At 39.0% G+C, this 24,272-nt stretch overlaps 1 protein-coding gene and 1 long non-coding RNA gene across 23 annotated transcripts in view; one reads left to right on the top strand and one right to left on the bottom strand.

The window, feature by feature from the left end:
- LOC147378521 (uncharacterized) overlaps nucleotides 1-24,272 on the top strand; it is a 32,152-nt gene that overhangs the window by 3,157 nt on the left and 4,723 nt on the right. Inside the window, exon 1 of one of the 2 annotated variants that reach the window (XR_015147571.1) lies at nucleotides 17,316-17,452. The exons of the other annotated variant lie outside the window; for it this stretch is intronic. This is a non-coding gene — a long non-coding RNA (uncharacterized LOC147378521). Of the gene's footprint in view, nucleotides 1-17,315; nucleotides 17,453-24,272 lie in introns of those variants that run through there. 2 annotated transcript variants of the gene reach the window in all.
- The window catches only part of ERICH2 (glutamate rich 2), a 59,114-nt gene continuing 45,378 nt past the window's right edge, over nucleotides 10,537-24,272 (bottom strand). For 18 of the 21 annotated variants that reach the window (XM_086357428.1, XM_086357266.1, XM_086357309.1 and 15 more), the window contains 4 exons: nucleotides 22,192-22,376; nucleotides 17,939-17,996; nucleotides 11,360-11,431; nucleotides 10,537-10,732 (listed from right to left, as the gene is read on the bottom strand). In XM_086357428.1, the coding sequence (XP_086213554.1) occupies nucleotides 10,614-10,732; nucleotides 11,360-11,431; nucleotides 17,939-17,996; nucleotides 22,192-22,371 (429 nt within the window). In that variant the 5' untranslated portion in view covers nucleotides 22,372-22,376 and the 3' untranslated portion in view covers nucleotides 10,537-10,613. The remainder of the gene's footprint in view (nucleotides 10,733-11,359; nucleotides 11,432-17,938; nucleotides 17,997-22,191; nucleotides 22,377-24,272) is intronic. The other 3 variants (XM_086357420.1, XM_086357255.1, XM_086357276.1) reach the window with 2 other exon arrangements.

Genomic DNA, 24,272 nt, shown 5'->3' with positions numbered 1-24,272 from the left:
TCAGTGGTGCCCAAGTTTATGGCTTTCAGTGTATGTCAATTCTTGCTCCTATTCCTTCCCCTTAGTTCAGCAGTGATTTTGATCCATTTAAATATTTTCTCCTTGGAGGCTAAGCCTAATATGTGTTTTATTTCGTTGCCCAGTTCAGTAGAGCTTCACCATCCCTTAACATGGACTTGAGGCCTTCCTCTTTAGTAGTTTAGATAATCTACACAGTTTTGATTCTTAGAGGAGAAAACTTTCTGATGGAACATTCAGACTCAGCAGAGAAGGGGTGAAAGGGAGCCAGTTTTGTGCTGAAGTCTTCACTCTGCCCTGGGGATTCTGGCTTTCTTGTTATTTCTTGAACACTTCCGGCATGTTCCCGCCTCAGGGACTTTGCAATGAATATTCCTCTGCTTGGAAAACTCTTTCCCCATGTTCCATAGGATTTTCCCTTCTCATTCTGGTCTTTGCTCAAATGTTCAAAAATTTTCTTGATGCCCTTCCTTTATCCTTCTATTTTAAAATTACAGATCTCCCCTAGTCTTGGCACTCCCTATTCTTATTTTTTTCCTATAGCACTTTTTTTTTTTAAACTACTTCACATAGTGTATATTTTACTTATGTATTGCTTCTTTCTTCTCACTAAAACAAAAGCTTTGTGAGAGCAGGGACTTCTTTTTACACCAATGTATCCCCAGAACAGAATGGTTCCTGGACACTATAACCACCCCATGCATATTTGGCTGGTTTTTATATTTTGTGCAGCTGAATAGACAATATATTCCTACGATCTTCAGGTGGCCATCTGGAAGGCAGCTAGCGCCTACAGAATGAATATAGGCAGTTGTTTTGCATCACTTTCTTCATCTGGATTTACATAAGGAGGTGAGAAGAAAAAGTAGACAAGGATGAAAATAAGTCCCTCAAAGTCAGAACCACTTAGGAGACTTCATCTAGCCTATGAAGGAGCAGCCAGTATACGAACCACTGTTTTAACAGGTGACAAAAGATGACTCAATTTAGCAAGTTTCAGTTTTGAGTCAAGTTTCTCAAAAGTATAATTGTAAGTTCATTTAGTACATAGGATTTTTAACATTTTTCCTTTTATTTTCTTGCACTGGTGGGATGTGAGCTAAGGGAAGGTGGCTATAGGCTGATGATGTCGTCTGCTGATTTAAGTATTCTGCTCTACGTTTGGCTCAGTTCTTCAATTGCCATCAGGAATAAACTGAATTTGGTGCCTGTTATGATGGGGAAGAATCTTTTCTCCTATCACACTGTCCAGTGGTAGACAGGGAACTGTGAAATTTATCTTCTTTACAGAATGATTGTTTTCAAGTAATCCTTTTCACGGCAAGACATTCAGAATAATTTTTCTTTGAGGGGAAGATACATTTAGGGACCTAGGGGCATGAAATACCAAAAGCCTTGTTACAGAGTAGAAGGCAAGCCAAGTGTTCAAAAAAGGCAGGAAAGGGCTCAGGAAAGTTAACCAACTATTAAAACTTTTTTTTTGTAGTTACACAACAATAGGAACTACACAATCAATTCAAAGAAAACAAGGGCTTTTTTAGGCTCAGTTCAGTTCAGTCGCTCAGTTGTGTCTGACTCTTTGTGACCCCGTGGACTGCAGCATGCCAAGCCTCCCTGTCCATCACCAACTCCTGGAGTCCACCCAAACTCATGTCCATTGAGTCAGTGATGCCATCCAGCCATCTCATCCTCTGTCGTCCCCTTCTCCTCCTGCCCTCAATCTTCCCCAGCATCACAGTCTTTTCCAATGAGTCAGCTCTTTGCATCAGGTGGCCAAAATATTGGAGTTTCAGCTTCAACATCAGTTCTTCCAATGAACACCCAGGACTGATCTCCTTTAGGATGGACTGGTTGGATCTCCTTGCAGTCCAAGGGACTCTCAGGAGTCTTCTCCAACACCACAGTTCAGAAGCATCAATTCTTCAGCGCTCAGCTTTCTTTATAGTCCAACTCTCACATCCATACATGACCACTGGAAAAACCATAGCCTTGACTAGATGGACCTTTGTTGGCAAAGTAATGTCTCTGCTTTTAAATATACTGTCTAGGCTGGTCATAACTTTCCTTCTAAGGAGTAAGCATCTTTTAATTTCATGGCTGCAGTCACCATCTGCAGCAATCTTGGAGCCCAGAAAAATAAAGTCTGCCACGGTTTCCCCATCTATTTGCCATGAAGTGATGGGACCGGATGCCATGATCTTAGTTTTCTGAATGTTGAGCTTTAAGCCAACTTTTTCACTCTCTTCTTTCACTTTCATCAAGAGGCTCTTTAGTTCTCCTTCACTTTCTGCCATAAGGGTGATGTCATCTGCATATCTACTGATGATTATTTGCAATGATCTCTTTATCCAACAGCATAAGAATAAGCCAGTTTGTGAGTGTTCTAAGTGGTTAATGTTCTATGAAGATCAGCATTTCTGTCTCAGTTGACATCTTTTCTGAACTTAAAGACCTACTGATTTACTTGTTAGTGTTGATCCTTATTGGGCTTCCCAGGTGATGCAGTGATAAAGAATCCACCTATCAATGGAGATGTGGGTTTGACCCCTGGGTCAGGGAGATCCCCTGGAGTATAAAATGGCAACCGGCTCCAGTATTCTTGCCTGGAAAACTCCATGGAAAGAGGACTCTGGCAGGCAACAGTCCATGGGGTCGCATAGAGTCAGACATGACTGAGCGACTGAGCGCACACACACACACACACACACACACACACACACTGATCCTAATGGGAAGCTTCTAGCACACCAAGACGTGTACTAAGGCCTGCTAAAATGCCTCACATACAATAGGCAATTCATGAATATTGCTTTGTTTCTTCTCTTCCTTGTGTAAACTTTTCTGTTCCTAAGGTCAGTTTTACTTTTTCTTGGTCTTTTTTATTTGTTTGAAGTATAGTTCATTTACAATGTTTTGCTAGTCTCTGCTGTATAGCGCAGTGACTCTTATACATATATATTCATTCTTTCCTTAATATTCCTCTCCATTATGGTTTATCCCAAGAGATTAGATATAGTTTGGTATGCTATATAGTGGCAACTTGTTGTTTATTCTAACTTCCTTTTTAAGTTTCTTTTTAAAGAAAAGCAAAACATTGTAAATAAGCTATATTTTTTCCCTTAAAGTAATATATGCTTGTTAAAAAAAAGTATATGACTTTATAGCAGACAAAAATGAAAAAAATCTCATGACACAAATGCAATCACGGTTAACATTTTCATTAACTTTTTCCCCCCAGGTTTTGTCCTACCTCATGTATAGGCTTAATTTAAAAGTTTTTTTTAAACTTTTAATTTTATATTGGGGTGTGTGTGTGTGTGTGTGTGTTAGTCGCTCAGTCGTGTCCAACTCTTTGCGACCCCACGGACTGTAGCCCACCAGGCTTCTCTGTCCTTGGAATTCTCCAGGCAAGAACACTGGAGTGGATTGCCATTCCCTTCTCCAGAGGAACTTCGCAACCCAGGGATTAAACCCTGGTGTCCTGAATCACAGGCAGGTTATTTACCATTTGAGCTACAGGGAAGTCCTAATTTTATAATGGAGTATAGCCAATTAACAATGTTGTGATAGTTTCAGGTGGACAGCAAAGGAACTCAGCCATACATATATATGTATCCATTCTCCCCCAAACTCCCCTTCCATCCGGGCTGCCACATGACATTGAGCCGAGTTCCCTATGCTATACAGTAGGACCTTGGTGGCTATCCATTTTAAATACAACAGTGTGTAATGTAGGTCCCAAACTTCCTAGCTATCCCTTCCTCTCTTCCTTTCCCCTGGCAATCATAAGTTTGTTCTCTAAGTCTGTGAGTCTGTTTGTTTTACGAATAAGTCCATTTGCATCATCTTTTTAGATTCTGCACATATAAAAAAACTTTTAGTATAGAATATTTATTTGTACATACACGTTCACAGCAACATTATTCACAATAGCCAAAAGGTGGAAGCAATCTAACTGTCCATCAATGGATGAGTGAATAAATGAAATGTGATATGTACACACAATGGAATAGTATTTAGCCATAAGGAGGGATCAGGTATTGAAAGATGCTAGGGCATGGAAGAACCTTGAAGACATTATGCTCAGTGAGACAAGTCAGTCACAAAGGGACAGATACTGTAGGATTCCACTTACTTGTGGTACCTGCTGCTAAGTAGAGTAGTCAAATTAATAGAAAGGAGAACAGTGGTTGCCAGGGGCTGAGGGTAGAGGGGGATGGGGAGTTACTGTCTAGTGGGTACAAGTTTCATTCTGAGAAGACGTAAAAGTCCTTGAGATGGATGCTGGTAATGATTTTACAGTATCAAAATACTAATGTTACTGAATTATATACTTTAAAATGGTTAAACTGGTAAATTGTATATTTTACCAATAAGAAAGACTTCAGTTATAAGTGACACATGCCCATGAAAAAAATTAAAATGCATACATTGAAAAGTAAAATTCTTCTTACTTACCTCCCCTCCTCACTTACACAACGCAGAGATAACCATTCTAGCTGCTTTCGTATTTCTGCTTTTCACTTACCTGCACCTGTAACTGGAACAAGGATCTGCCAGTTCCTCTTCCTGCTTTGGGTGGCCATGACCCACTGGGGACCTGATGGTAACTTAGAGAGTCCAGTTAGGCTTACAATCCTAGAGGATGTCATTGTTGTCATTATACTTGCTATGCGTCGCAGATACATACAGTAGGGTGCTCTTGGCTGCAAAGTAATAGAAAGTAAGAAACAAACTACAGTAAGACAATTTATTGTTTTACACAGGATATTCAGAGGTAGGGAAAGGACTAAACCAGAGTTGACTGTCACTAAAAATGTCATCAAGGACTAGTTTCTTCTTTTCTCTCCTCCACTATCCTTAGCATTGGCTTCAGCATAAAGCCTCCCATGGTTCTAAGTTGCTGCAAGTATCTGTGAAGGCTCTATGCTTTCTTGTCTCATGTTATTAGCAGAGACTGGCTGAGTTCTGTCCATGTCTAGTAATAACCAGCAGTAAAGGGATATTGGTCAAAGGGTACAAAGTTTCAATTATGCAAGATGAATAAGTTCTAGACATCTAAAGTACATCATGGTGACAATAGTTAACGTTACTTATTATACACAGGCCTACCTTATTTTATTGTGCTTCACAGATATTGCATTTTTTACAAACTGAAGCTTTGTGGCAATCCTGTAGCAAGTAAGTCTTTCGGGGCCATCTTTCCAACAGCATTTACTCACTTTGTGTCTCTGTGTCACAGTTTGATAATTTTTGCAATATTTCAAACTCCACCAGCAAGAAGGATTATGACTTGCTGAAGGCTCAGATGATGGTTAGCATTTTTTAGCAATATTTTAAATTAAGGTATGCATATTATTTTTTATACAGTGTTACTGCACACTTGATAGACTACAGTATAGTGGTAAATATAACTTTTATATGCACTGGGAATAAAAAACTTCACATGCCTCAATCACATTAATGTGATATTAGCTTTATTGCGGATGTCTGGAACTGAACTCAAAATATCTCTGAGGTATGCCCATACTCGAAATTTGCTAAGAGGATAGATCTTGAATCTCCTCAACATACACACACACACACACACACAAAGTAACTACGTAGAGGTGATAGATATGTTAATTCACTTGATTGTGGTGGTCATTTCACAATGTATATCAAGTTGTACCTGTTAAATACATATAAAGTATAATTTTTATGTGACCTTTCAAAGCTGTTGCAAACAAACTAGTAGCAAGTGGGATGGAAGTACCATAATTAGCTTAGATGTATCACCTAGGTTGAAAAGGATGGAGGGGAAATCAACCAGTGCCTGCTCTAGGCTGTCTCCTGATGCAAAAGGGTACATTTGAACAAGGCTACTGTTAGGGAAATTAAATAGTCTTGTTTAGGCTTCAGAGACAATGTAGGACAGGCCTCTGACCGTGCTTCTAACCTGCCTGGACACTGCCCTGAGTGACCTGCCTGCCTGCTGTGAGTATAAGATTTACAGCACCATATATAAGATAGGGGACAATCTTGAGATTGTGGAGCCCTTGCAGGAGCTCTGGCCAACCAAGCCCCAGGCTTAACATTCCAAGTTTTATAAGACAAACGGCATTAATATGAAAAGAGCTGAAATTTGCTCACAGACTGATGATGGTATCAGTTTGCCTCCTGAAATTATAAGTGGGAACCCTGAACTGCAATCTTTGAAGTCTTACCCACAGAGCAGATGCACTGCCTGGGAACTTCTGCCAACTGGGACTCTGGATGTGCTGTGACATGGGACTTCCCAGCACTGTTTGAGTCTGGATGTTGGTCAAAACCCAGTTTGGTGATATATCCTCTGCTGTTTCTAGTTCTCTTTTCTTTTAATGTTAGTATATTGAAAGTAAGCTAGATAATTCTCTAATAAATATTGGCATTATTCATTTGTATAGAACAAGTGGCTTATTCTTTTAACAAATCCTTTGAACCTGAGATGAAAGTGAAAACTTTTGGCACAACAGCTACCCAAGCCCATCTCATGTCCCAGTGTTTCACTTCACAAGCCTCTCCAACTTTGGCACACCCACCCCACCCCCGCCCAGCATTATAACTTACATCCCATGTTAGCTGGGTAGTTTATTAGGAAACCCAATCAGAGAGACCTCTGTCCTCCTCAGACTGGTCTTGGAGGCCACGTCTCACCTGCCTCTTATGAGTTCTCAATACCTCCCAATATAGGACATTTGCCCAGAACCCCAAAACATTTCAAGTGGATCCAGGCTTTCCTTCACATCTGGCATCATGAGCCCTGGTCACATGCTCCCCACTGCCCACCCCCACCTGTCCAAGATCAATATTCCAGGCAAATAATCAAAATCACATATACCTTACATTAACCAAGGGAAAAAACACACTTCAGTTAAAGGGAATGTAGGTTATCACCTTGTATAATATATAGTTGATCCTTGAACATCATGGGGGAATAGGGTGCTGACTGACTATGCAGTCAAAAATCCGAGTATAACTAATAATTGGCCCTCTGGATCTGTGGTTTGGCATCCACAAATTCAACCAACTGCAGATTGTGTAGTACTGTAGTATTTATTACTGAAAAAGTTCACATATAGTAGACCCCACACAGTCCCAATCCATGTTGTTCGAGGGTCAGTTGTATAAGGAGATGCAGGAGAATTGAAGGCTATATGAAGAAAGGAGAGGCCATTCTGACTCCACATTTGGATGCTGGGGCAGTTGTCCAGATGGAAGCTACTGCCACACACTAACGTTATGTCATATGCATTCTCCACAGCATTAGATGGTCTTTACTTCATTAGTTATTCCCCTTTCTTCAATCTGTCCCTCTCTACTGGAATCTTAGGGAGCAAAGTACAGTGGAGGGTAGGGCATTAGAGTAAAATGGTCAGGATTTGGAATACTTGATGCCCTTCCTTTCCAACCCACTCCAGTCTGTTCTCTGTGCTTCATAATTCTTTTCTTTTTTTAAAATGGAGATCCTTAGGAAGAAGAAACACATTTCACATCAAGATTGAGGACATATACACAAAAACTCTGAATGAAAAATCTCACAAAACTGTAATTCCCATATACTCTTTTGCAATGTGTGCTATTTTATGTATTTAAGAAACCCAGCTATTTTTTACTCATTATAGTGATTTCATAACTGACCGATGAATCATCACCTGTAGTTTGAGAACATGTTTTTCTATCTGGCTACTAGAATGCTCTTTCCAAAATACAGTCATTATTTTCTTTAAAATCCCTCAATGGCCTCCCACTACTTTAACGATAAAGTTCAAACTTTAACATGGCTTGGAAGATCCTCCATTCCCCAGCCCCTTTATTACTATAGCTTCATCTGTCTTGGCTCTAACTGGTCCGTTTTCCTTCTGCAATCCAACCATGCCTACTTGCTCTCCGGACTCAGATGTGTCTACTAATAGAACGCTCTTCCCCACATCCTCTCCTTGTAGCTAATTTCTCCTCATTCTATCTTCTTAGCTTAGACTCCACATCCCTATGAATGCTTTCCCTGGACACCTGGCCCGGTTTAGGTGCCCCTCCTGTGTTCTCCCTTAGCACCCTGGCCTTCCTCAATGGCAGTGTCTGTCACCCTGCCAGTACTGTTTAAAAGCAGGGACCAGGTTTTGTTCTCCATAGGCTTTCAGTAAATATTGATTGAATAAATAAATGAAATTATCTTATTGGGTTCCCATCTTAAGTCCATTGAGTAGATATTCTCATACATTTGCAGGCTGTTGAATGTTTGGGTTCCTTCCCACCACTGTAATGTTCTGAAGAAGGCACAGGTCTGGACCTGAACTGTCTTCACAGACACCGCTTGTGTGCTGATTCACCTACAGTTTAGCTGTGTGTGAAGCAACAGGAAACACTGGGTTCAAGATTCACTAGATCTCTCATACTGAAACACAACCTGCATCTCATAGTCTTGATTTCCTCATCTGAATTCCAGTACCCCAGTTAACATTTACCCTTGGATACACCCAGCATCCCAAATTCAATTTGTGTAACCAAAAGGGAAAATATAGTAACATGCTCTTAGGACTGAGAAGCCAGTAAATTAAATATATAAAATGCTTATATAAAATAATACAAAAAATACTTTGCAGATTATGTTTAGCTATTATATTATATTATCTAGCTACCACGTTCAGATGTGCATGCCAACACCCTGAATTACACTGGGTAAGGAGTGCAAGTAGGATGAAGACTATGGATAAAGGGTACATATCCATAAATACGGATTATTCTGCATGATCCAACTTCGAAAATTCTTAGATTTAAGCTATAATATGACCTATGGTATCATGGCTTTTTATTCAGAGAGCTTCTTCCTCAGAACCTTCCTGGCCTTTAAAAAGAAAACTAAAATTTTACCAGTGTAATTCATTTCATCTGCAATATCAGTTTTAGGATATTTAAAAAACTTCTTATGGGGGGGGACTCCAAAGTCAGGTAAGTGGCATTAGATTGACATATGCTTAGTTGGTCAGTCATGTCCGACTCTTTGCGACCCCTGGGACTGTAGCCTGTCAGGCTCCTCTGTCCATGGAATTCTCCAGGCAAGAATACTGGAGTGGGTTGCCACGCCCTCCTCCAGGGGATTCGAACCCAGGTCTCCTGCATTGCAGGCGGATTCTTTACTGTCTGAGCCACCAGGGAAGCCCTGATCGACATATGGTGGTGGTTATAGGAGGAATAACAAACAACTTACAAATGAAAAGAACAAGCAGCTCTTGCGGTCTCTGTCAGCCAGCCCTGCAGTGCTATCCAACTAGTTACGCAACTAGATGATTATACATACCTGTCTTTACTTCTTTCAGACAGTTCTATAAAAATGGTGCAGCAGGATTTCTTCCTCTGAATGTTAGCATGCTACAAAATGCCCAAAGAATGAATTATGTTTCAAGCATTTTGGATATGACATGATATTGTGCTGATATAAGAATAAAAACTCAAACTGCCTAACCCCAAATCAGATTGGCACACTCAAAACAAATTATTTAGGAATATTTTTCTCATTTTTACCTCAGTTACCTTATAACCTAGTTTGAAGGTGGCAGAAATTCATTAAGGAATACAGAATCAGAAAAATAATGTAACAGATACAGAAAAGTGTAATAAAGTCTTACAAATGTTTTAAGAAAGAATATAAACATTGTCCTTAACTTTCAGTTCATTCATTCCCTTGGTATACACATCGCATATTTTCCAGGCACCTGTCCAGTTGCTAGTGATATAATGGTAAAACAGACAAAGTCCTGCTTATGTGGAGGTTACATTTTCTGACAAGCAGGGAAAAGATAAAAAGAACAAGTTGGGGGAGGGATAAATTGGAAGTTTGGGATTGACATATATACACACTACTATATTTAAAATTGATAACCAACAAAAACCTACTGTATAAGCACAGGGAACTCCGCTCAATACTCTGTAATAACCTAAATGGGAAAAGAATTAAAAAATAAATAGGTATATGAATCTGAATAACTGAATCACTTTGCTGTACACCTAAAACAACATTGCAAATCAAATATACTCTAGTATAAAATAAAATAAAAACTTAAAAAAAAAAGTAAATAAGAATTTCAGGTACTGATACATGCTGTAAAGAACATGAAATAAGTGATGTAAATAAAAGTGCCTGGACATGGTAGGGACTAAGAGTATGCTTTTGGAGCCATAATGTTCATATAAAAATTGAGGCTCTACTGATCAACAGGGATATAATGCTGGGCAAATGACTCACCCTCTATGTGCCTCAGTTTTCTCATCTGTCAAATGGGGACAATGATATTGTTATTCGCATGGTTTTGTTGGATTCAATAAATTAATGTGTATACAACAGTACCTGGCACATTGTTTGTGCTTTTAAGTGTTTTCAATGACTATTTCCCTTTCTGAGTAGCTCACGTTGAGTTGAAATCTAACTATTAAGAAGAAGCTCAAGCTAATACAGATAAATTAAAGGAACTCTATGCCAAATAAAGAACCATTAGACTGAAATGCAGCTCTCTTCTTTATATTTCCACCGTACACAGTAATGAACATACATGAAGACTGAACTACAGCAGCAACTGTCGTCACCCATCTTCACACTCATCAGAGCTTTCTTCACTTGGGTCCTCTGTGCTCTCTCCTTCACTCTCACTATTGTCTTCTTCACTCTTGTCATCATCTTCCTCGAGATTCTGTGCTTTCTCTGCCACAGAAAGGAAGAGACTTGTTTAAAATATTTCTTAATATGTCTACCCTGAAACATCATAATCCTCCTTGTTTCCCCCTCCATCAAGAAGTACATAGTTTTAGAATGTGACAACTGAGCGGAGGGTCAAAGCAGTGGTACACAGAACATATTTTTACTAGCATAAAGATGTTTGTGGATTAAAACTATATTTAAAACATTGGTATAATTTTTTTTTTTTTTTACTACTGTCAACTTCTGAAATAGAATAAGAGTAAAGTGAGATTCAGGGTAATGTAGAGGGTACAGACTTTGCTGGGAACCGTGGGATAATCCTTTCAGTTCCTGGGGTACTGTTCCCTCTTCAGCAGGAACTGTTCCCTCTGGGGACTCTGTCAGTGCCCAATACTGTCTGCCCAGGGAGCCTGCTCTGTTTGGGCAGTTCCACCCCACAGAGGAAATGGAGTCAGCTTGACCATCTATAGAGGAAAAGCCGGTTTCATGAAACCATCTGAGATAATCATTTCGCCTTTTCTTAACCACTTCCTGAGGAGGTATTTTGCCAGTTTCCTGGGATAATGGATTTTTAAATAGTGACTGATCATGATTCTATGAGAAAGCAGGAATTTCAATTTTTAAATTTACCCATCAGCAGCATTTCTTCAATCAGTGAGAAAAACTCCTTGGCCTCAGGATTTTCTGGTTCATAGATTAGGACTGCAAATGGACAACAGAATGTGTGTTATTAACATTCTAAGTGTTTCAGCAAACAGCCTCTTGAGTGTGAGATTGAAACTGTCTATCAGTTAAGTGAAAATGCACAAAGCAAAAACACCAACAATTATATCACAGGAACATCTAAGTGCAAACAGAGAAAATGCTCTACTTATCTTAGGTACTTTGCAAGGGAAATAATCCTCATTATATTTTCTACCACCTGTCCAAAAAAATGCAATCTCCATCACTATGAGACATCCCTCAAAGGCGTTAGCCATGCTGTTTCTTGACTATAATCATTCCCCAAACAAGGTACAAATCCTGTAATACATGGAGACTTTGCCAATGACACCCAGTCATCACCTACTGAACAGTATTCTCACCACTTCATCGGATCCATTGTTTTTAAGTGCTATTTATTCCTTTTTGCTGATCCTTTATGTGAATGTGTCATCTTTCCTTTGGACTAAATCAATAGAAATTTTTAGGCCTGTTGGTCTAATGTACCAATGTCTTAGAAGCCAGAAAGCTTTATACCTTTTGTTTCAGAGTTTTCTAGACTAGTTAACTTATTTTTTCAGATCCTGCTCTACAGATCTCTCTCTGCTGTCTTCTTACCTGCCTTCAGGCGTATTCATAATTCTGCATTATCCATTGAGTGCTGTGACTTCTGTGTAATATCTTGGTGGCCCCCAGGGGGCACCGAAACATCAAGTGTGCTATTCGCCTGGCTAAAAGTGAGACTTGTGGGATGGTTCAACTGGGCCCCAGTGGCTCAGAGGACCTCACCCCATATGACTTCCATCCTGACACACTAAACCAATGTCTTTATTTTCTAATCCACTAACATAACAATGTACCATCAATCTGGGTCAGCATGAGTGTGTGCCTGCTCAGAATCTGCTTTTAAGGATTCTATGGGTATTTATACATCTTTTAAGGCTTTAATAAAAGTGACTTTTTACACATTTTAACTTGAACTAAAACATGCTTATCATTAGCAGTCTAAATCTTTCTCTGAGGTTAAGCCTCCTCCTAGAGCAGAGTTTCTCCAACTTGCTCTTTGAGACACTAGTTTCTTAAGATGTTAATATGTATGTGGGAAACTAGGTTAAATGAAGTTAATCAAAGCTTACAGTAAGGAGCAACTGCAGGATTTTACATAGCCATTAACATGCTCAGAATTAGCATGTATCTTACAGAGAAGAGAATATGGTTTCCCTAATTTGTTATTCCCATGGAATCCTTCTTGGTGAAATATTTATTAAGCAATCTTGAACTAATATTCCCTGGAACACAACTTAGAAAATTTCATGCTGGAGTTAGGATTATTCCTTGGGAATGGAGTATGAGATCAGCTATTTTCATGGTTTAACAAAAACTGCTGGCAGCTGTCAATTTTCAGAGGGAAAGTATCTGCTTTGAAATTCAGCCCTACAATATCCATACCAGTGGTGGTGGGTTAGTTGCTAAGTCATATCCAACTCTTGTGATCCCAACTCTTGTGATCAATAACAAACACTACTGATCACATTAGGATATCTGATGAATAAAGGAGATAATACAGACAAAGTACTTAGTTTAGTTCTTGCTGCATGGTAAGTACTGAATAAATGTTGACTATCAGTTTTCCTGGAGTGACTCTGGGCCTAGACAAAGGCTTGGTTCCTTCCTAAGCGTGCAGCCGACGCTTCCTTCTAGCTGAAGGGCTGGGGCAGGGTGCTGGGGCTGGGGGTGGGGCAAGCTCTGAGTTCCACGGGGCTCTAGGGCCCTCAGATGGCAGGTGATTTTAGGGTAGACAAGACGCTGGTCTTGTTCACTGTTGCAGCTCTAAGAGAGTACTTGACAGAGCGGGAGACCTCAAAACATTAAAAAAAACAATGGAATAAATGAATATAGATGACTGGGTAGGAAGCAGTCTTTTATGCCTTGATAAAATTATACCCCAAGAAAGGGTGATTTAGTTTACTCACAAAGAAATAGAAAACTTTACAGAAACTCTCTTCTGTATCTGAAGCTACGTCTGTTTTTGTGTTAGATGCATAATGATGAGAACCATTTTGGTTTTCAGGCCATTATTCTTAAACATTTACAATTATTATAATTGATGAAATAGGTCTTCCAGGCTTACACGTTATTTTTGTAGAATCTCAGACTGCCTGTGAGCAAAAGCATTGGCACCCTGAGATGACTCGGCTGCAAGTAAAGAGACCAAGAAATGGGAAGACTGACAGAAAATCTCTCAGTCAGTCATGAGATGAACTAAGAAAAGTACCTGGTATTCCTGACTTTCAGTCTCATTTAAAAACCACTTTTACAAGCCTTCACCAGAAAAAGTTTTAGAAGAGCAGATAAAAAAGAAACCATTTACACCTGGGATGCAGGGTGGGAAGCCCTGCACCCAAGTAAAGATACAAACGAGCACACCTTGATTGGACGGCAAGGAAATATACCAGGAACTGGAGGCTATTCAAGAGAGCGAATTTGTAAGACACCTCTGAAGGGACAAAGATGTATTACTTCATATAAATTAGTTGCCTTAGATACAAATAAAAATATATATTGGTCAATTTATAGGAGACATTTCAATCCGATTGATTCATAAAAGCACCTCTTTTTCAAGTCTCCACCTGCTTGACCAGAAATATAAACTTATTATTCAAATGAAGAAATGGAAATATAGCAAGAAATCACAGGCTCTCAAGTCAGACTTGGGATATAGCTTTACCACTGGGAAGCTGTGTGACTTTGGGTAAATCAATTCTCCAGGCTACCTTCACTTTCCTCATTAGTAAAATAGGGTTAATCCTATCTGCTCCACATAACTGCTATAAGAATTAAAAACTGTATGCAAGAATGTTCCCATAGTAGGTGCTCAATACATATATATATATAAATACATAAAAAGTAAATACATTATGTTTACATGAGTAAATTTATAAATATATAGGTATATATATAGAGAGAAAAAGGTGGATTGTTCTGTGGAAAAGTTAGAAGATGGGGGAACAAAAGAGACAAAAGAATATCTATTGCTGTAGAGAACAGACTTGTTACCAAGGGGGAGGAGGGTGAGGGAGGGATAGGATGGGAGTTTGGGGTTAGTAGATGCAAACTATTATATATAAAATGGATAAACAACAAAGTCCTAGTGTATAGCACAGGGGACAATATTCAACATCCTGTGATAAATTTTAGAAAATAATATCTATGCTGTAAGAATTTATAGATAATATTTTTGGGCGCATGCTAGATGAAAAAAAATTGTTCTATTGCTTTGAACACAGAGAGGGACTTTAGGCAGCCCTCAGCCAGCGTTCCTACTGGCATCAAAGAAATAGCACTTTGTTTTCCCTGAGACAGTCTACAACTCTGCCTTCTGCCTTCAATCTGCCTGGCTTTGCAAAACCTGGGCTTCTCTCATTTCACATCCTTGACTGGCAATCTGTGTCAGGGGTAGCCAATCTTACTTTGCACTCCCTGTGCTCTACCCCCATTCTCTGGGCCCTTTTGCCCACATTTCCCTCTTCTTCCTCTTGGGAGCAATTCTTTTTCATCTGGCTCCCTGGAAAATGGTGCCTGTCTTAGGACCCTCCATCCATCCTTTCCTAGAATTTAACCCTCAGTTGTAGAGGCACCACTATTTGCCATGGGTAGAAAAGAGTAAACAGTATTACTGGATGAGTCAGTCAGTAAGGGTGCAGACCACACCAAACCACGTCTGATGTCAACCCCAGAAGGGTTTAGAGCACTTTAGAAGGTGTGGTCTGATTTCTGCTTTCTCTCCAGCTCCCAGCATAATGTCTGGTACAGAGTTAGTGCTCAATGTATATTGGCTGGAAGAAAGGAAGGGAGGGAGTTTTTAAAGGAATATAATCCCATTAAGGTAGATCAGTTTGAATTTTTTCATCCTTATTTACCTGGCACCTAATGAGTGTGCATTGCCTTTTATTGAGGCCCACAAGCATTTTATTGAGCACCTGCTGTTTACAGTGCGGGGCTAACAGCCAAGACTCACTGACAAATGTGGTGATGTCAGTGTCTATATTTTGTAAGCTTTAGCCAGAGGCTTTTCTAAAATAACTGATAGGTATAAAAACAAAAATAATATATACATTTTCTATATATAATTAGACTCCACAAGAAAAACTCACGAGAATTGGGAGCTAGAGCTAGAGCATCACTCCTTTCTGTATCGGCCACACAGAGAAGAAAGGCAGTTGTGGGAAAAGGAGGCTTGGGTTCCAGCTCCAGCTGTGTCACTTGCTCCCTGAGCAGGGCTACACATGCTGCTTAACCTTCTCTCTGCTTCTGTTTCATTACTTATAAAAAGGGAGGACTGGACATGATTCTCTAAGGATTCCTTCTGATTGGAAATTCTATGTTTGTGGGCCACCAAAAATAGTTTTGATCAAACTATTTTATTTGATAGTTCTAAAGGTCAAAAGTGCTTGAAAGGATTATGATTCTCTAAGGATTCCTTCTGATTGGAAATTCTATGTTTGTGGGCCACCAAAAATAGTTTTGATCAAACTATTTTATTTGATAGTTCTAAAGGTCAAAAGTGCTTGAAAGGATTAAACAAGGCAAATTATTCTGGATATAAAATAGGTAGTGTTAATGTATTCAAGAAATCGATTTTAAAAATTAGCTTAGTACTTAGGAAGTACTGTATCCACAGTGGGGACTCTGTGAGGCAAGGAAGAGTAGACCCCACGTCCCTACACCACATTGTCACTAAAAGATTTCAACCATAAAACAGGTCTACAATAGTTAATATTTCAAGACCTGTCATTAATAAAGTTTAATAGTAGAATTGGCATTTTCTCCTTTAAGACTAATGAAGAGAAAAAGATGGGTAAAATAGTTGAAAAGACTATGGATTTTGACAGAGACCTGGAATCTAACCACTAGTTGGACTTTCTAAAATTGGAAAATGAAATCCTTGAAGTGAAGAATTCACTGTATAGTTTTAACAGCACACTGGACACAGCAAAAGATAGGATAAATTAACTCAAAAACAGGTCAACAGAAAATATACAAGCTAAAGCATAGGAATAAAAGGAAATGGAAAAAACAGAGTATAAGACACATGTGGGACACCAAGGAAAAAAATCTAATTTGTGTGTAACTGGAGACCCAGGAATAGAAGAGAGGGAGAGAATATGGCAGAAGTAATTTTTGAAAATTAATGGCCAAGAAATCCTCAAAGCTGATGAAAACATCAACCCACAGAGTTAAGAAACTCAGCAAATCTCCCAAACTTCTCTTTGCTTAAATACAAACAAAAACCACCACCATTTTGAACATCGAATCAAACTACTAAAACTCAGATAGAAAAGTAAGGTTGTTCATATCATTTATCAACTCAAAAGTATCTGGTGGTTTCTCTGCTCACTCAGAGAGAAAGCCAAGGTCCTTAAGCTGTGGTAAGATGCTCTGCAGTCTGCACGGTCCCTGACCTGTAAGCTCTCTGACCTCATCTCCTATCACACGTCCCCTGGCTTAATCTGCTCCGGTTCTGCTGCCTTTCTTGCTGTTCCCAGTCAGGTACACTCATCTATTGGATATTTGCTATTAGTCCTGCCTGGAATACACTTTCTTCAGATGACAGGACTCATTTCCACAACTTTTTCCCGGGTTTGCTCTAGTCTTCCAGTGAGCCTTGCTGGACTGTCTTACTTAAAACTGCTTTGCTTCCTCCCAGTACTTTCTACTCCTTCTTCCCTTTTCCTCCATAGCACCTGTTATCTATGACATGCTAATTATATGTTTGTTGTCTGACACTAGATTAAGTGTGGGATTATTGGCCCAGTGCCTAAATAGCAGCACTGGCACACAATTTTTTAAATTTTTATTAAGGTTTCCCCAGTGGCTCAGTGGTAAAGAATCCACTTGCAATTCAGAAACACAGGAGACGTGGGTTCGATCCCTGGGTCAGGAAGATCCCCTGGAGGAGGAAATGGCAACCCACTACAGTATTCGCGCCTGAAAAATTCCACGGACAGAGGAGCCTGGCAGGTAGGTAACTCAAATATTTGTGGAATAACTGCATGCTAAGGAAGGCTTGTGAAGTCACTTTAGTCGTGTCCGACTCTTTGTGACTCCATGGACTGTAACCCACCAGGCTCCTCCGTCCATGGGTTACAGTCCATGGGGTCTCAGAGTTGGACACGACTGAGCGGCTTCACTTCTTCACTTCTAAGGAAGGCTTTTTTTTACTACATGACACTTCTTTGAAACTAAAGGCATATGTTACTAACCTATTGTCATGAAGCTAATGATGTTGACATACCTTCTAATGGCGTCCTTGTCAGTTTATCCCACGCAAAGTTACTCTGGAATTCTAATTTAAATTAGTCCTTATACCAGTTTTTACTATCAAGGATTCGCCAAGACACTATGAGGGAATTCACTAGCTGTATGGTAACCAAACCATCTTATATATTAGGGAATGTATTTAGAAACAAAGAGAAGACTGGGAAAAGAGAATTATTTTGTACTTACTCATCTGACATAATTTTTTTGCCAAATGGTAGTCGTGGCCCATTTCTGCTCTCAGGAACTGGAAAACATTAAGAAATTCTTCAGCTATGCAGTTTTACAGAGAATTTAAATGTCAGTTATAAACTCCCTAGAAAATATTCTATTAATGATTAACTATTTTGCTTTTAACTTTTACACATGTTTTTCCAGGAGTGAGTCTGTAATCAGTCAGTGAAGAATATTTAAGCACTTCTAGTGGCAGGGCCACAGAGTAAGCATCTCACCTCTGTTTTACTGCAGCCACACTGTGCACACACTACCGAACAATCTGAGAACACTCAGGTTGATTCAACTGGCAAAGCCACGAACACTTTAATCACTTCAATATCCCTTAGGTTCAGATACAGTTTTTATTTGTGAACTTAGTCCATAATTATATGACAATACAATTATGTATTTTCAATATTTTCCAATATTGATTGCTCTTATCCCATCTGTTTTTCCTTTTACTATTTTATTGTATTTTTTTTGTTATAAAGTAACATATTAAAATTTTTTTTTAAATTGAAGGATAATTGCTTTACAGAATTTTGTGGTTTTTCTGTCATACATCAACAAGAATCAGCCATAGGTACATCCATGTTCCCTCCCTCCCAGACCTCCCTCCCATCTCCCTCCCTCCCCCACCCTTCAGCCTGTCACAGAGCCCCTGTTTGAGTTTCCTGAGTCATAGAGCAAATTCCCATTGGCTATCTGTTTTACATATACTATTGTACATTTCTATGTTACTCTCTCAATACATCTCCCCTTCGCCCTCCTCTCCTCCCACCTTGTCCATAGGTCTGTTCTCTATGTCTATTTCTCCACTGCTACCCTGAAAATAAATTCATCAGTGCCATCTCTTCAGATTCCATATGTATGTGTCAGTATACAACATTTATATTTCTCTGACTTCTTCACTCTGTATAACGGGCTCTAGTTTTGTCCACCTCATTAGAACATATTCAAATGTGTTCTTTTTATGGCTGAGTAGTATTCCATTGTGTGTATGTACCACAGCTTCATTATCCATTCATCTGCTGATGGACATCTAGGTTGCTTCCATGTTCTAGCTACTGTAAATAGTGCTGCAGTGAACACTGGGGTACATGTGTCTTTTTCAGTTTTTATTTCCTCAAGGTATAAGCCTAGGAGTGGGATTGCTGGGTCATACGGTGGTTTTATTCCCAGCTTTTTTAAGGAGTCTCTCCATACCGTCTTCCATAGTGGCTGTATCAGTTTACATTCCCACCAGCAATGCAAGAGTGTTCCCTTTTCTCCACACCCTCTCCAGCATTTATTATTTGTAGACTTTTTTGATGATGGCCATTCTGACTGGCGTGAGGTAGGTTCTCACTGTAGTTTTGATTTTGATTTCTCTGATAATGAGTGATGTTGAGCATCTTTTCATGTGCTTGTTAGCCATCTGTATATCTTCTTTGGAGAAATGTCTCTTTGGGTCCCTTTCCCACTTTGGTTGTTTGCTTTTCTGGTATTGAGTTGTATAAGCTGCTTATATATTTTGGAAATTAATTCTTTATCAGTTGTTTCCCTTGCTAGCATTTTCTCCCATTCTGAGGGTTGTCTTTTCACCTTGTTTGTGGTTTCCTTTGCTGTGCAAAAGCTTTTAAGTTTAATTAGGTTCCACTTGTTTATTTTTGTTTTTATTTCCATTACTCTAGAAGGTGGGTCATAGAAGATCTTGCTTTATGTCATTGAGTGTTCTATGTTCTTTGTTCTATGTTCATTGAGTGTCTGCCTATGTTCTTCTCTAACAGTTTAATAGTTTCTGGTCTCACATTTAGGTCTAACCCATTTTGAGTTTATCTTTGTGTATGGCGTTTGTTAGTGACGTAATTTCATTCTTTTGCATGGAGCTGTCCAGTTTTCCCAGCACCACTTATTGAAGAGGCTGTTTTTGCCACATTGTATATTCTTGCCTCCTTTGTCAAAAATAAGGTACCCATAGGTGTGTGTGTGTTTATCTCTGGAATCTCTATCTCATTCCATTGGTCTGTATTTCTGTTTTTGTAACACATATTTTTCTATGTGTTATAAATTTTTTCCTTATTAATTGGGGTATAGTTGCTTTACAATGTTAATTTCTGCTATACAACAAACCGAATCAGTTATAGGTATACATATGTCCTCTTCCTCTTGGACCTCCCTCCACCTCTTCATCCCATCCCTCTAGGTCACCATAGAGCACCAAGCTGAGCTCTGTGTGGTATACAGTAGGTTCCCACTAGCCATCTATCTCATGCGTGGTAGTATGTACATGTCAATTCCAGCCTCCCAATTCATCCCAACCCTCTTTCCTCACCCTGTGCCCACATGTCCATTCTCTGCATCTGCGTCTCTATTCCTGCCCTGCAAATAGGTTCATTTGTTGTATGTAGGAAATTTAAAATGCTAAATAAACACATCCTGTCCCCAGTTAAACAGCATCTGTATTTTTACCATCCAGAGAATTTTTTTCTAGATAATTTTAGTTATTTTTGGGGCTGTGCTGGGTCTTTGTTGCTCCACGAGCTTTTCTCTGGTTGTAGTGAATGGAGGCTACTGTCTAGCTGCAGTGTGCAGGCTTCTCATTGCGATCGCTCCTCTTGTTGGCTGGTCACAGGCTCTAGAGAGCGCAGGCTTCAGTAGTTGTGGCGTGTGGGCTAAGTAATTGCGGCCCATGGACTCTAGAGCACAGGCTCAATAGCTGTGGGGCACGGGCTTAGTTGCTCTATGGCATGTGGGGTCTTCCTGGACCAGGGACTGAACCTGTGTCTCCTGCAATAGCAGGTGGCTTCCTTATCACTGAGCCACCAGGGAAGCCTACAGAGATGTTCGTTTTAAACATCTCCATGTACATCATTTTAGTTTTTTTTTCCATAAAGGAACACATATATACTTACAAAAACTAAGATTATTCAGTAACTTAAAAAAAAATATACCACATATCATGATCATCCTCTCCCCATGGAATTAAACATTATTACATATTTTTTACTTACTTAGGCTCCACAATTGACCAATCTTCCATTATTATTTGGATAGCTTTTTTTAAAAAAAGAACTGTACACTTGGGGGACTGTTCTTGCTTATATGTGACATTCTGAACCATTTGCATGTACACTAGGCTAACATGTAGGAATTCATTTGGTAAACAAATCAAGAAGGCAATCCTGGCATAGGAAACAGCATTGGCAAAACATAGGAAACAGCAAAAGCATGGAGGCCTGAAACGTCACATGTAAAAATTGCTCACAAATGTTTACTGATAATTCTATGGAGAACAAGACAGTTTTACTCACATGTTGTGGTATCAGTCTAACTTTTATTAATATCATACAACTTCATGTATACAGTAAGAACTTCATAACAGTGCATTTTCACTTCCCCCCTTCTCATCCTTTGTATTATCGTTGTCACATGTTTTACTTGTACATAGTGGGTCCCTCGCTTATCTGGGCTATAATTATACATGTGTTAGACCACCCAACAGTCTCCCCAAAGTCTCTGATGTTCCTTTTTTTCCCTATGTATTTTGAGAAATTTCTAAGGCTATGTGTTCAAGTTCATGGTTTCTTCTCTGTTGTTACACTCAGTTAAGTCCATCTCCCTCCACTCCCTCTCCCTTCTTACACCCTCGGTATGTGTGTGATACACACATCCAGTGCTATTTCCTACGCCAGGAGTGCCATTTTGTTTACCAAATGAGTTCCTACATGTCCCTCTTCCTTTAAGTTTCTAAGATTCCGTTCTTGTCTCTTCCTCTTAATCCTTCCTTTACCTCCTTGTTTCTCCTGCTTCATTTCTCAATTAGTCCCTTTATCCTCCCTGTTCCCAGAGAATTTTATGAACATCTCTACTGGCAATATTATAAATTGCATTAGATAACATAATAAGTGTTTGTTAGTTCTCAAGGGTAAAGACATGTCTTTCTTATCTATCTCTAAATATCCCAAGTAACTAGCATGGTACCCAGTAAGTAGAAAGTTTTTCTAAAAGAGGTCCTTGAAGAGTTTTATGCCGAAACTTCTCTTATTCCTGTTTCTGACTTTACCAGAATAATCTGAGTCACTGCCAGAATATTCTCTCATCTCTACCCTCATCATAGTAACAAAGATGAGTAACCAGGTAAGCATCTGTGTGTGGGCAAGGATATTTTAACTATTTTTTTAGTCTTCAAGGCTATATACTATTTAGCTACTTTAATATTTTTGAGTTATAGAAGCAAAACTTACTTCTGTCATTAACTCTAACGGGGCATGAGTATCCTTATTCGGGTTGCTGTCTTCCTCCTTATCTTCATCACTGGTATCCTCACCATCATCATCTGTTGATTCAGATAACTTATCATTGATATCCTCAGGGCAATGTTCATTATTTTTCTCCTGCTCTGCAATGACTACATTTTTGCTCATTTCACCTAAAACAATATACATAATTTAGTAAATTGCAACGTATTCATGAATTTATAATGGTCACTCCTAAATTACAATGTAGCAGGTGCTCATGTTACCATGTGTTCTCCTGTCCTGGACTTTTTTTTTTCATGACTAAACAGCACTGCAATAAACTTACCTGATTTCCATTTCCCAAAAAAAGGTAATAAAACTGCTGAGTGAAAGAGGAAAAAATACAAACTGATAATACTGAGCTGATGTTAATGTTAATTGTTTGGTGATTGAAACTGTAATAAATGGAAACAGTTTTGTTTATAAAGAATATAATTTCAAGAAAAAATTAATTCTCTTTTATCCATAGAAATATATTTCTTAAATTGTTCTTATAGGAATATAAATGTAAAATAAAGACTAAAAGTAAGACTAGAGAGGCTGAAAAGTAATTCTTCTTAGGCAGATAGTCACTGTGCAGATACTTGAGAATAAAATTGTCCCTCTCCCTGGACACACACACATACACACACTAATTAGATATATGTGAAGTATTCTAGATATGACCAGAGGTTATATAACATTATTAATGGTTTTTCTTAATGTCAAGTCATAGATGACTGAAAAATAAAACATAAGCACTACTTTGACTACCCATTCAATGTGTGGCACTATACTGAGCCCCACGAACACTAAAATGGACAGTCACTGATCTCAGGGTACTCACTCACACTCTAACTGGGGAGTCAGAAACATAATGGATAACTGTAAAACTATATGGCAGTCCAGTGATAAAGATGTATACCAGGTACATGAGAGAACACAGGAAGAGAGCAGAGACCCATTCTGGTCTGAATGGATCAGTTTTTCCAAGGAGAGAGGACAGCATGAACCAGTACAAAAAGAATGCGTGCAGAGCAACACTTTGATGTGTTTATTATGGGTCAAAGTTGAGGCTGAAATGGTGACAGATGTGGCCAGAGGGGTACAAGCTGGATAATAGATTCTTGCGGGCCAGTAGTCTTGGAATTAGAACTTTAAGAATGAAGGGGCTAGTCATAAAAGGTTTAAGTAGGGAAACAAGTATGATCAATTTTTAATTTCTAGAACTCTTGGAGGGCAAGGTAGAAACTGTATTTGGGGGCAGACCAAAAAAATAAAGACAAAAAGAGCAGAGGGAGAGGTGGCTAGAAAAAAAAAAACAACCACCTTTAAAAAGTCCAGGTAACATTCTGGAAGGGGAGTGAGATGGGGAAACCATAACATCTTTCAGTCTTCTGTCATAACCCTCAGAAAGGCTGTGACAAAATGAAACACCTTCACATTTTCTCAAGGCTTATAGGTGTCAGAGATGTTTGAAGATTCCAGGATTCGGTATAGATTCACAGCAGTAACTTTACTGAATAAAACTGTGGAAGAGGAAACTTGCGGATTCCCACCTCTTACTTTGTTTCCTTATTTTGCATTCAGAGGCCCTATGGGCGGTTAAAAACCAGCTGTAAATGAATTCTAATAATGGGAATTTTCTAAGCAGGTTTTAGACTGCATTTACTGACAACTCACAATAGCACTTGCTGTTTGACTACAAATATGCCAAAAGACAGCAAAAACTAGAAAATATTATTCTCAGGAACAAAAGCCAAAAACGGACACGATGGTTGTGTATATAAGTGTGTATGTCTTGCTCTTCATCTAAATTGGGGAGACAATCTTACATATTGGTTAAGAAGAAAATCTGTTTCCTGAAGTTCATTAACTAATTAAATTGTGCTTTTTCTTAGAAAATACATGTTGACTTAGGGTAAAGGATCATGAGATCTCTACCCTTTAAATCAACAGTTGCTTGTATATGAAGGGTTACTGGAGTACTTATACTATTTCTGGAGAAGGCAATGGCACCCCACTCCAGTACTCCTGCCTGGAAAATC

The sequence above is a fragment of the Bos grunniens genome, chromosome 2 (assembly GCF_055505025.1).
Source record: "Bos grunniens cultivar Pamir isolate PY7600 chromosome 2, Bosgru_T2T1.0, whole genome shotgun sequence".
NCBI lineage: Eukaryota > Metazoa > Chordata > Mammalia > Artiodactyla > Bovidae > Bos > Bos grunniens.
Note: the sequence above shows the minus strand (reverse complement) of the source record. Positions and strands in the feature narration are given on the sequence as shown.